Genomic DNA, 13,415 nt, shown 5'->3' on the forward strand with positions numbered 1-13,415 from the left:
ATAAACCATTATTTCTTATTTTTAGGGACTCTATAGCGACAGGGTCTGTTCCGCAGGATTGGCGCATAGCAAATGTGGTGCCAATATTCAAAAAGGGCTCTAAAAGTGAACCTGGAAATTATAGGCCAGTAAGTCTAACCTCTATTGTTGGTAAAATATTTGAAGGGTTTCTGAGGGATGTTATTCTGGATTATCTCAATGAGAATAACTGTTTAACTCCATATCAGCATGGGTTTATGAGAAATCGCTCCTGTCAAACCAATCTAATCAGTTTTTATGAAGATGTAAGCTATAGGCTGGACCACGGTGAGTCATTGGACGTGGTATATCTCGATTTTTCCAAAGCGTTTGATACCGTGCCGCACAAGAGGTTGGTACACAAAATGAGAATGCTTGGTCTGGGGGAAAATGTGTGTAAATGGGTTAGTAACTGGCTTAGTGATAGAAAGCAGAGGGTGGTTATAAATGGTATAGTCTCTAACTGGGTCGCTGTGACCAGTGGGGTACCGCAGGGGTCAGTATTGGGACCTGTTCTCTTCAACATATTCATTAATGATCTGGTAGAAGGTTTACACAGTAAAATATCGATATTTGCAGATGATACAAAACTATGTAAAGCAGTTAATACAAGAGAAGATAGTATTCTGCTACAGATGGATCTGGATAAGTTGGAAACTTGGGCTGAAAGGTGGCAGATGAGGTTTAACAATGATAAATGTAAGGTTATACACATGGGAAGAAGGAATCAATGTCACCATTACACACTGAATGGGAAACCACTGGGTAAATCTGACAGGGAGAAGGACTTGGGGATCCTAGTTAATGATAAACTTACCTGGAGCAGCCAGTGCCAGGCAGCAGCTGCCAAGGCAAACAGGATCATGGGGTGCATTAAAAGAGGTCTGGATACACATGATGAGAGCATTATACTGCCTCTGTACAAATCCCTAGTTAGACCGCACATGGAGTACTGTGTCCAGTTTTGGGCACCGGTGCTCAGGAAGGATATAATGGAACTAGAGAGAGTACAAAGGAGGGCAACAAAATTAATAAAGGGGATGGGAGAACTACAATACCCAGATAGATTAGCGAAATTAGGATTATTTAGTCTAGAAAAAAGACGACTGAGGGGCGATCTAATAACCATGTATAAGTATATAAGTGGACAATACAAATATCTCGCTGAGGATCTGTTTATACCAAGGAAGGTGACGGGCACAAGGGGGCATTCTTTGCGTCTGGAGGAGAGAAGGTTTTTCCACCAACATAGAAGAGGATTCTTTACTGTTAGGGCAGTGAGAATCTGGAATTGCTTGCCTGAGGAGGTGGTGATGGCGAACTCAGTCGAGGGGTTCAAGAGAGGCCTGGATGTCTTCCTGGAGCAGAACAATATTGTATCATACAATTAGGTTCTGCAGAAGGACGTAGATCTGGGGATTTATTATGATGGAATATAGGCTGAACTGGATGGACAAATGTCTTTTTTCGGCCTTACTAACTATGTTACTATGTTTGTAGTTCTGTAGTATTCTAATTTATTGAGATGATGACTTTTGGGTTGTAAGCCATAATCATCTACATTAACAGAATTAAACACATGAAATAGATCACTCTGTTTGTAATGACTTTGTATATAAAATAATAATAATATAATGATAATCTTTATCTATATAGCACCAACATATTCCGCAGCGCTTTACAGTTTAAGGCTGCCGTCACACTAGCAGTATTTGGTCAGTATTTTACATCAGTATTTGTAAGCCAAAACCAGGAGTGGAACAATTAGAGGAAAAGAATAATAGAAACATATGACCACTTCTGCATTTATCACCCAATACTGGTTTTGGCTTACAAGTACTGATGTAAAATACTGACCAAATACTGCTAGTGTGACGGCAGCCTAACAGTTTCAAACACAACAGTCATAAGTAACAATGTTAACAATACAATAATTAAAGCAAAATAAGACGACCCTGCTCATGAGAGCTTACAATCTACAATGAGGTGGGGAGATACAAAGTACAGGTGTGTATTTACAATGATGTATTTACAATCATGGTCCAGCCATCTTCAGGGGGTGGGGATAGATGGAGATAGTGAATGGGCTACACACACACAAACATAAAATGACTGATTAGTGAAAGTGGTAGGCTGCGCTGAACAAATGTGTTTTGAGCGAGTGCCTAAAACTATGCAAATTATGGATGGTCCTAATATCTTGGGGTAGAGCATTCCAGAGGATTGGCGCAGCACGGGAGAAGTCTTGGAGTCGGGAGTGGGAGGTACGGAATAGTGCAGAGATTAGTCGAAAGTCCTTTGCAGAGCGCAGTGGTCAGTTAGGCTGATAGACAGAAATGAGGGAGGAGATGTAAGGGGGTGCCGCACTGTGGAGAGCTTTGTGGGTGAGAACAAGTACTTTGAATTGTATCCTGTAACGAATGGGCAGCCAGTGTAACGACTGGCGAAGAGCGGACGCATCCGAGTAACGATTAGCTAGATGGACGACCCTGGCTGCTGCATTAAGGATGGACTGGAGAGGGGAAAGTCGAGTAAGGGGGAGGCCAATTAATAGAGCATTGCAGTAGTCCAGGCGGGAGTGGATCAGGGCGACAGTGAAGGTTTTTGTTGTTTCCATGGTGAGAAAAGGACGGATTCTAGAGATGTTCTTTAGGTGTAAGCGGCACGAGCGGGCAAGAGATTGTATATGGGAGGTGAGAGATCGGAGTCAAACATATCACCCAGACAGCGCACCTGCTGCCGGGGTGTTATTATGGTGCCACTCACGGAAAGGGAGATGTCAGATATGATATAATATATGAGTTTCACTTTTTGAATTGAAGAACTGAAATAAATTAACTTTTTGATGATATTCTAATTTTGTGAGAAGCACCTGTATCTACAGTATATAGCTGATATATAGCCTATAAAGAAATCAAAACCTAAAAACAGTTGTAATAGCATGTGTCCGTATACACAGATATCAAATCTTCCAGTGGTGGGCATCGAGATTATGGGGCTAAGCCAGATGGGACCAGATATTGTCCATACAAGAAGCCTGATCAGTCCGCAATGTGATATGTACATCTCCGGTCGCACACAGAGGTGTTCCCTTATGTAAAGCGTGATATCAAATATATCTGAAATGTCAATTAATAACAGTCCCCGAAATCTACTGCTAAGCATCATAGTGTCATGACACACTCCACTCTACCATACACAGCCTACAGAATACTTGGGTATTCGCCCCAAATAGCTCCATCATATGGCGCAGTATGGTACTGCGACTCAGCGTCTGTAGGGTGCATATGATGGTGCTGGTGAGTGACCAATCTGAGCCACAGAGCCAGCGCCATACTGCGAGCGATGGCAGCGCCAACACATGCAGGGATTGCCTAACACACAGGAAATCGCTGTTTTCATGATCCTACTTCCCACGTACAACATTCAGAAGGAAAATTATTAAAGGGAACCTGTCACCCCGAAAATCGTTGGTGAGGTAAGCCCACCGGCATCAGGGGCTTATCTACAGCATTCTGGAGTGCTGTAGATAAGCCCCCGATGTAACCTAAAAGATGAGAAAAAGACGTTATATTATACTCACCCAGGGGCGGTCCCGCTGCTGGTCAGGTCGGATGGGCGTCTCTGGTCCGCTGCGGCGCCTCCCATCTTCATTCCATGACGTCCTCTTCTGATCTTCAGCCACGGCTCCGGCGCAGGCGTACTTTGTCGGCCTTGTTGAGGGTAGAGCAAAGTACTGCAGTGCGCAGGCGCCATTCTTGTTAATGGGGTCGTGCTGCAATACCACACACATCCTGTTGCAAGTTGTGGCGCTATTTTGCTTTAAATTGACAAGCGATTCAACATTTTGGGAAACCTTTAAATGAAGCCCTCATTACTATAGAAAATGTCATGGGCAACACTGAACACTGCTCCTCCATGTAACTGCAGACGACTAACGACATGTGTCCAGAAATGGGGCGCAAACAGCAGAGTAGGGGAATTGTTAACAGCAACCAATCAGAAGTTTGCTCTCATTCTCAAAAACCCATTAGGAAAACGAGAGCAGTAACTTCATAGGTTAACATTGGTAGCAGCTCCACTTTCTACCCCACAGTGTATCGTAGCGACCCCCTGAGGAGACTGGAGCATGTGACGTTCTGTACAACGGGGGCTGCAGACGTGACAACGAGGGATTCCTAAATAAGCTCTAGTAGTGGAAACGCTTCCGGCGCGTCAGAGTGCGATCACGTGACCAGCCAGCCTGTGCTCTATAAATACGGAGTGCTCGCGGCTCCCAGGTCATACACTGCTGAGTATCTGAGGAGAGAGCACGGTGCAGTCATGTCCTCTCAGCTGTCACTGGCGTGGAGCATCCTACTGCTGTGCCTGGGTGAGTGCTCTGCAGCCTCCTATAGGGGGCGTGCTTTATTTAATATGGTACGCTCATTGTTCGTATTAGTTTTTAACCTTAAGTCTGCTACACCCGCTCCCTACTTTGTTTTTGCTTGGATATATATATCATACAGATATTTTTTTTTTTTTCTCACTGCCTTTGACTTTATATTTTTGTCCTGTTTATAGTTCTGACCATCTTTACATATGTTTTGAGAAAATATATATATATATATATGTGTATATATGTGTATATATGTGTATATATGTGTATATATGTGTATATATGTGTATATATGTGTATATATGTGTATATATGTGTATATATGTGTATATATGTGTATATATGTGTATATATGTGTATATATATATAATGTTACTCGCTACCAGTATTCCTGCATCCACGTTAGTCGTCTTGTCCGGCTGCTGTCGGCAGTGGATTGCAGCAAGTCCCTGCTTGTCCTGTTGTGCGCAGGTTGAGGACTTTGTGAATGAAGTCTGCAATAGTTCCCTGATGAGTAATGTTTGTCCAAGTAAAATCAATGGCCGCTGATTAACCCTGTCCGTCCCTGAATTTTCCATGCTGATGGCCTGGAAGCTGTGACTGCTTCCAATCTATCACCATATTCTGCCCAGGTGATGTGTAAAATCGATGACTAGGCGATCACTCCTTGCTTTCCTCACATCTGGGCCGCTACCTAACCTTGTGCCGTCTACCTCCGCAGCGTGTGAATACACCGTACGTTCTTCTGAAGTGAACTCCACTGGGAATGAGATCAGGGTGACGTTATCTGGGGCAGGTGACGTGACTGACATTGTCTCCGCCGGCTTGCAAAATGTCCATGAAGTTGACTATGACGAATACCATGAAGATGAGGACCTCTCGGGATACGATGGCGATGATTCTATACGAGGTGTGTATACAATGCATGTTTACGATAGCCTGCGCACATATCCATGTGGTGTCATAGTACTGAGCCCCTCCAATTATAGATAGACTAGTGACCCTAATCGGGCTGTGTGACTGCAGTCTTGGGGTGCAGCCAGCCTTATGAATCGGGCTGAGATCAGAACGCAGTGTTTGGGCTGGCCGGTGACTAATATATGAAGCCATCAGTCAGGTCAGGAGAGCCGCCGGCCAGTCCGTGCGCCGTGGTCCAACATACCCCTCTGCAGCCCCAATGTCTGATGTGAAAACTTTATAGCTGTGGAGCTCTGTAATTTTCTCATCTGATCAGAGAACTCTGCCATCCGTTCTTTCTCTGGTGCTGTATGGGCCTAGAAACACATTGCAGAGGTTTCCTCTGCTGCCAGGAATGAATCACAGAACTGCAGACTTACTACCTTCTCATCAGCATCTGGGATGCCATGTGTCTGACTTATTTTGTCTATATTAATTGACTATGTTCCCAAGGATCATTACATGAAATATCGAATGAACACTGTCATATTATTTTTTCCTCATACTACTTGCCCAAATTCTCTCTGGGACAACGGAGCCAAACTTTCCTGCAGCTTATTAGTATCTCTAAGCCATTTTAACCATGCGGCCTTAATTCTGCCCAACAGTATCAAACTGCTGCCACCCTTCTAATTGGATCATCTCCCACTTATATCATGTTAACTGAGAAAGTATTGAGCAGTGTCTCCTAATAGATGTACTGGTGAATGCAGGCCTAATTCACGTTCTCCCCCCTCTGGGTCACTATTTGTTTCACTAGGTGAATAACACTACGAAATCTAGTGATCACCAGGAATTCTTAAACCAGCATTGCCTGTGCTTTTAACCAGGCCCAACTCCAAAGACTTGCCATCCAAAGGGCAAATTCTGAACGTTCCCCTCTGCATATTATGCATACTAATGGTTTTTACAACTTGGAGACACAAATACGCAGTAACTTGGATTAAAGCACTTTATTGCTAACTTTTATGTGGGCAATAAAATGTTTTAAACTTGCGGTAGCTAGCCCTTGATATATTTACCAGAGTGCATTACATATCCTGAAGGAGCCTTGGCAGCTGAAGAACGTGGCAACATTCACCGCAGATTGTAAAGCCTCACCTCAGTGACTCACTGCGGTAATGAGACATGTCTAATGCACACAACCGGTGACAAGACCTCCTCCCAACCCTTCCTTCGGGGCTTTTCTGTACAGAATTTCTTCCATTCCTGAAAGTGACATTTCCGATTGAAATGAGACCGTTCATTCTCCTAGAGAGTATGCAAGAATGTGGGAAGGAAATGGTCTTAAGTTCTTGATCACTCCATGCATGACATCTAGTTAGATCCTCGCTTTCGTTAATCATCAATCCTTGTGTAGGCTACAGCATATAGTCTGTCATGGATCTAATAAGTTGTGACTCATTATCAACATTTTATGACCTAATGATTAATAATAATAATTGGCTTTGGTTTTTAGCTGCATAGTAATTGTCTGGGATTGCTATAAGCTAAAAGTATGTATATTAAAGTGCTGTAAACTAAAAATGTTTGTCTGGCTTCTGATGGAACTCTTGTAGACAGTAGATAATTTCTAAGTAGAACTTGGATTATTGGCAGATTATAAGTTTTATCAGGAATGGTAACATGATGATGAATTTTCCTTTCCAGTGCAAGCTGTGGTCAAGCCAGCTAATGGGGAAGTGGCCACCACAAAAGTAGAGAAGAAAAAGGCTGACAAAAGGAAGGCAGAAAAGAATAAAAACAAGAAAAAGAGAAAGACCCTTTGTCAGACTACACATAAGAACTTCTGTGTTCATGGAAAATGCCGATACTTAGCGAACATATCAGAAGTTTCATGCAAGTGAGTACAAGTGTTACCTGCATACAGTGTAGTTATTATTATTGTAGATCTATGGATAAACAGGACTTGTAGGTCGCGAATGAGTACTAAAATCTGTCTAATATATATGTATACAAAAAAAAAATGGAGGTAGTACACCACGTAGAAAATGAAGAAGAAAAAAAAAATGCTATTTGCAAGACCATAATGGTGGTGTTTTGGTTTAAAAAAAATAAAATAAAATAAAATAAATTGCAGGGGCTTTTGAACTTTAAATCATACCCCTTAACAAATTCATGACAAATTACTTTTATTTCTGCTAACTTAAATGGCATTTGCCACACTGTACTTGCAAACTCCTGTATTCCATGGAGGTCATCTTGCATAGTCTAGCCATTATAATTAGTTAAAATCCTTCACCTTGCATTATGGCTATGATAACTTCCTATCATTGCAGTTGACAATGCCTTAATAAGAGTCTTTAATTTATTTTAATTTTTACAGATGCCATGAAAACTACTTTGGTGAGAGGTGCACAGAACAATACTTAAGAGCAGCATCCTCAAACCCTCATGACATGACCACAACAACGATACTGGCAGTTGTAGCAGTTCTACTATCAACACTCAGCATTACAGCCATAATCATCATCATTGTTGTACAGTAAGTATTTAGCGACACTGATCTAATATCAATTAGCAAAATAGACCCAACTGAAGGTTTATTTGGGCAAGTTCATGGTCAAAATACCGGGAGCCTCTCGTCTGAATTCACTGAACTTGCAAAAGGGATGCTTCTGATGCCTACAATGTTAGATATTATATATTTCTTTCTCTTTTTAGCACACGAAGGAAATACTCCTCCTACAATTGTGACACAGAAGAGACAAAAAAATTGGGACAAGAAAATGGAAGTGAAGATGTCTGACTTAAAGTGAGTATGGAAATGTAAAACTGAACATGCTCAACTGCAGAACCAGTTGGTGCAAACCTGCATCTGCTTACTAGAGCATGCACATACGTTCCCTAGCTACTACCCTTAAATATCTTGGAACAATATTGAATTAGTTGGTCATAATATGATCTAGTGCAGGGCTATGCTGCCTTGAACAAGCAGTATGAGCACCTAGAAGTCTGTCAAGTGTGAGTTCTTCCTGCATGCAGTGATCTAGCACTATGATCAGGGCTCCTTGGCGCACAATACTTATGTGGTGTTGGGTTATGATTGGTGATGAGCGAGTGCACTCATTGCTCGGTTGACCTCTGAGTATTTATGACTTCTCGGAGATTTAGTTTTCATCCCAGCAGCTGAATGATTTACAGCTATTAGCCTGCTTGATTACATGTGGGGATTCCCTAGCAACCAGGCAACCCCCACATGTGCTCAGCCTGGCTAATGGCTGTAAATTATTCAGCTGCCAGGATGAAAACTAAATCTCCGAGCAGTCCTAAAAACTCGGTCACCTGAGCAACAAGTACACTCGCTCATCACTAGTTATGATCACAGTAAAGATGGTCAAACTATAGCCACAAGAATGCCAAGTCTATACACGATATTGAGATCTAAGCTGCTGTTTAGGATAAAAGCTTGAGTTAAACACCTGTGTAGCAGTCCTTACTGGGTTTTTATGAAACTTGCTGTATTGAAAATGTCCATGATCACTAAATAATACCAATTTCTTATTTATCTAGATTGTCTTCTGGACTTCCAAAAAAGCACTGCCACACCTCAAGTGAATATGAAGATGAATGGTCTCGTTTTATGTATATTTTTTTGTATATTTATTGTATTTATTATTTTATATAAAATATCTCCTAATATTTTATTAAATAAATATTTTTATAAATTAAGCAAGCATCTTCTGCACTTTTATCACACGCTAACCAGTTGGGACACATAGGTAAGAGTAATTGTTCTGAGAGCGATATGTAGATTTTCTTTTGTCACATGAATTGGTAGTACACCCAGAGCAAGCAACTTTGTAATGCATCTTAAGGCCCTTTCACATTAAGCGACGCTGCAGCGATGCCGACAACGATCCGGATCGCTGCAGCGTCGCTGTTTGGTCGCTGGAGAGCTGTCACACAGACAGCTCTCCAGCGACCAACGATGCCGGTAACCAGGGTAAACATCGGGTAACTAAGCGCAGGGCCGCGCTTAGTAACCCGATGTTTACCCTGGATACCATGCTAAAAGTTAAAAAAAACAAACACTAGATACTTACCTACCGCTGTCTGTCCTCCAGCGCTGCGCTCTGCTTCTCTGCTCTCCTCCTGTACTGTCTGTGAGCCGGAAAGCAGAGCGGTGACGTCACCGCTCTGCTTTCCGGCTCACAGACAGTACAGGAGGAGTGCAGAGCACAGCGCTGGAGGACAGACAGCGGTAGGTAAGTATCTAGTGTTTGTTTTTTTTAACTTTTAGCATGGTATCCAGGGTAAACATCGGGTTACTAAGCGCGGCCCTGCGCTTAGTTACCCGATGTTTACCATAGTTACCAGTGAAGACATCGCTGGATCGGTGTCACACACGCCGATCCAGCGATGTCTCCAGGGAGTCCAGCGACGAAATAAAGTTCTGGACTTTATTCAGCGACCAACGATCTCCCAGCAGGGGCCTGATCGTTGGTCGCTGTAACACAGAACGATTTCATTAACGATATCGTTGCTACGTCACAAATAGCAACGATATCGTTAACAATATCGTTATGTGTGAAGGTACCTTTATTAGAAAAACTTGCTACTTACTGCTGTTGGCCTGGATCTTTCATTCTCAATTTGGGGTTGCCAACTGTCCAGAAGTTCCAGGACAGTCTGTAAAAAGAGCACAGGTGCTAGGTGTCTTTGGCGTGCTCAAAAACATATGTTGAGTTCCCATGGCTGCTTGTCTCATAGCTGTTCGACAGCCCAGCAACATGTGCAGGGATTACCTAACAAACTGACAATCTCTGCAGCTGTCAAACAGCCATGAGACATGCTGTCACTGGGACTAAACATTTTTCGAGTGCCAGAGTTCCTCAGCACCCAAGCATGCCTGGGTAACGCCTTGCTGCATTTTAGAAACAAGTCCTGTGGGCCAATGATGTTTAAAATGGAACTCTAAATATTTTGAGGCCTGGATAGCCCTCAAAATAGTAATGCAAAGATTATTATTATTAATGCATGCAAGACAACCCAGGAACTTCACAGAAGTGGAAGAATGAATGAAACTCCATCAAGCAAGAATTGAAACTCTCTTGGCTGGCTCCAAAAAGCGTTTACAAGCTATGATACTTAACGGACGTGTGAAACCGGCCTAATAAAGATACAGGTGCAATATACTGATGACACAATCACAACCTACCAATTCATGGAGTATTAGTATTAAAACTGCATATTTTGGGAGGAATTAGAATTCCTTTTTGTGGCTTTGATTTTAATATTCGTATAGGGGCACTCAAGCATGCGGAACATTGACACTGGTTGCAAGCTTGCAGGTTTTGGCCAAAATATCAACAAATCCCAGAATTCATGTTCTATTTTCTTCAGGGTGCAGCCAAGCCCATCAATGTTGGCCTTGTAAACTTGGATGTCTCTCCTCATGGGTTGCACTTAGTGCTGGGCAGCTCATTTGTCCCTTTCACTTTGCAGCCTTTTTTTTTTTTTTTTTTTTTAAATCTGCAGGCAAAACGCACTGCATTCTACATGCGGATTTCACCTGCGGTTTACACCTGCGGATTCCTATTGAGCAGGGGTAAAACGCTGCAGAATCAGCACAAAGGATTGACATGCTGCGGAAAATACAAAGCGGCATTTCCGCGCTGTACTTTCTGCACTGGGGATTTGTTTTTCCATAGGTTTACATGATACTGTAAACCGCATGGAAAAGGCTACGAATACGCAGTGGCAGATCCGCAGCTAAATCCGCAATGTGTGCACATAGCCTGACTCTGTCATAACTATACAAAAAAAGTAGGAAACCAGTAACATCGACAAATATGGAGAAAATTCTGTGCTCAATATCCTGAGATGACGATGGAATTCTCTAAGCCTAATATCCCCAAAATTCTTCCTCCAAGCAGGATTTGATAAAGGCCTAAAGGTACCGTCACACTAGACGATATCGCTAGCGATCCGTGACGTTGCAGCGTCCTGGCTAGCGATATCGTCCAGTGTGACAGGCAGCAGCGATCAGGCCCCTGCTGGGAGATCGCTGGTCGGGGAAGAAAGTCCAGAACTTTATTTCGTCGCTGGACTCCCCGTAGACATCGCTGAATCGGCGTGTGTGACACCGATTCAGCGATGTCTTCACTGGTAACCAGGGTAAACATCGGGTAACTAAGCGCAGGGCCGCGCTTAGTAACCCGATGTTTACCCTGGTTACCAGCGTAAAAAAACAAACAGTACATACTTGCATTCAGCTGTCTGTCCCTTGCCGTCTGGTTCCTGCACTGACTGCTGGCCGTAAAGTGAAAGCAGAGCACAGCCACAGCGGTGAGTCACCGCTGTGTGACTCACCGCTGTGCTGTGCTTTCACTTTCACTTTACGGCCAGCAGTCAGTGCAGGAACCAGACGGCAAGGGACAGACAGCTGAATGTAAGTATGTACTGTTTGTTTGTTTTTTACGCTGGTAACCAGGGTAAACATCGGGTTACTAAGCGCGGCCCTGCGCTTAGTTACCCGATGTTTACCCTGGTTACCGGGGACCTCGGGATCGTTGGTCGCTGGAGAGCTGTCTGTGTGACAGCTCTCCAGCGACCAAACAGCGACGCTGCAGTGATCCGGATCGTTGTCGGTATCGCTGCAGCGTCGCTAAGTGTGACGGTACCTTAAGACCTAGCACTTTGAAAGTGACGATCTCGGCTCTGAGTTTTCATGGACTATCCACTAGCAGAGCGTCCATTGATTGAAAGATTCATTAAAGCCGCAAGTAAAATAAGACCCATGGTTAGAGCCTTTGTTCCACCATGGGATTTAAAAAATGGTCCTAAATGGGTTGCGCAGACCACCATATGAACCACTTGAAGATTCAGATATAAAATTTCTCTCTCTCGACTGCGTTTCTGGTCACCATAACAGCCAGACGGATTAGGGAAATACAGGCGTTTTACATTTAAAAAAAAAAAAGAGAATTTTCAGGTTTAAATCCTGCATTCTTATCAAAAGTAGTAACATCCCTTTCATATGAGCCAAAAGGTGATCTGCCCTTCCTTCTGCCAGGACCATAAAAATAGTCAAGAACGGACATTTCATTCCCTAGACGTCAAGAGTTAGTCCTCCAGTACTTGGAATCCACAAAAGACTGGTGACTAGATCACAATCTGTTCATACAGTTTAGGGTTAAATTTTTGAAAAAGATGTCAAAAGTGACACTTGCGGGATGGGTTAGGTCAGTGATCAGCCTGACCTAGTCATCAGAAGGAAAGTCTCCTCCAGTGAATAACAGAGCCCATTCTACAAGAGCAGTAGCCACATCTTGGGCAGAGCAAGCAGGGGCCTCGAAGGACCAAATCTACAGTGCTGCAACATGGACAAAATTTAACACCTTTTTGCAGACCCTTTATACTAGACATTTTATCTGGCCATAAAATGGCCTTTGGAAGAAAGGTCCTCCAAGCAGTAGTCCCACCCTGAATGTATCCTCTGGTATTCTCCTGATAGTGCTGTTAGGAGGGATGTCCTGGAAAGTAGGCATTAGTCCTACTGGTAATAGGTTTTCCAGGAGTCTATCATGACAGCACCTATTACATTCCCTCCCTTAAATTCCCAACTGATATGTGATGGTAATGTATGTAGAAGGAAACTAAATAAAATAGTTGCATCCATCCTGGTGTTGTACTTGAGAAAATCACTGAGGGGTGGAGGAGGGAGCCGTGTTTTAACTTCTTTTGTGTTCTTGTTCCTATCGAGGATGCAAAGGACAACCTTCTGATGGTGCGGTCATGATAGACTTCTGGAAAACCTATTACCGGTAGGACTAATGCCTACTTTTCCCCATCCATATTTTTTTTTTTTTTTTATTAAATTTCCTTCTACTTTGTAGGGGGTGATAGTGGCCAATATCTAAATATAATTTATATGATTTCCCTTGTAGCTGGGGCTGGCATATTATCCCTATTTACAAAGCAAATTTGGAATCAGGCTGCACTATTAGCTGCTCAGGGTCTGTTATCTCCCCATCATGGCCGTATTTAGAGTTTATGCTGCATTTTTCGTGCTGCCTTCCCCATTGGTGAGTATGACTAGTGCAGATACTGTCGGCAG

At 43.0% G+C, this 13,415-nt stretch overlaps 1 protein-coding gene across 1 annotated transcript; it reads left to right on the forward strand.

The window, feature by feature from the left end:
* The first annotated feature begins 4,307 nt into the window (after positions 1 to 4,307).
* On the forward strand, positions 4,308 to 9,025 carry AREG (amphiregulin). The gene is made up of 6 exons (XM_069743498.1): positions 4,308 to 4,390; positions 5,118 to 5,306; positions 7,004 to 7,196; positions 7,680 to 7,838; positions 8,018 to 8,108; positions 8,867 to 9,025. The coding sequence occupies exons 1-5, from the start codon at positions 4,342 to 4,344 to the stop codon at positions 8,100 to 8,102; spliced, it is 675 nt and encodes a 224-aa protein (XP_069599599.1). The 5' UTR covers positions 4,308 to 4,341; the 3' UTR covers positions 8,103 to 8,108; positions 8,867 to 9,025.
* Positions 9,026 to 13,415: the final 4,390 nt, after the last annotated feature.

This window comes from Ranitomeya imitator, chromosome 1 (assembly GCF_032444005.1).
Source record: "Ranitomeya imitator isolate aRanImi1 chromosome 1, aRanImi1.pri, whole genome shotgun sequence".
NCBI classification, from domain to species: Eukaryota; Metazoa; Chordata; class Amphibia; order Anura; family Dendrobatidae; genus Ranitomeya; species Ranitomeya imitator.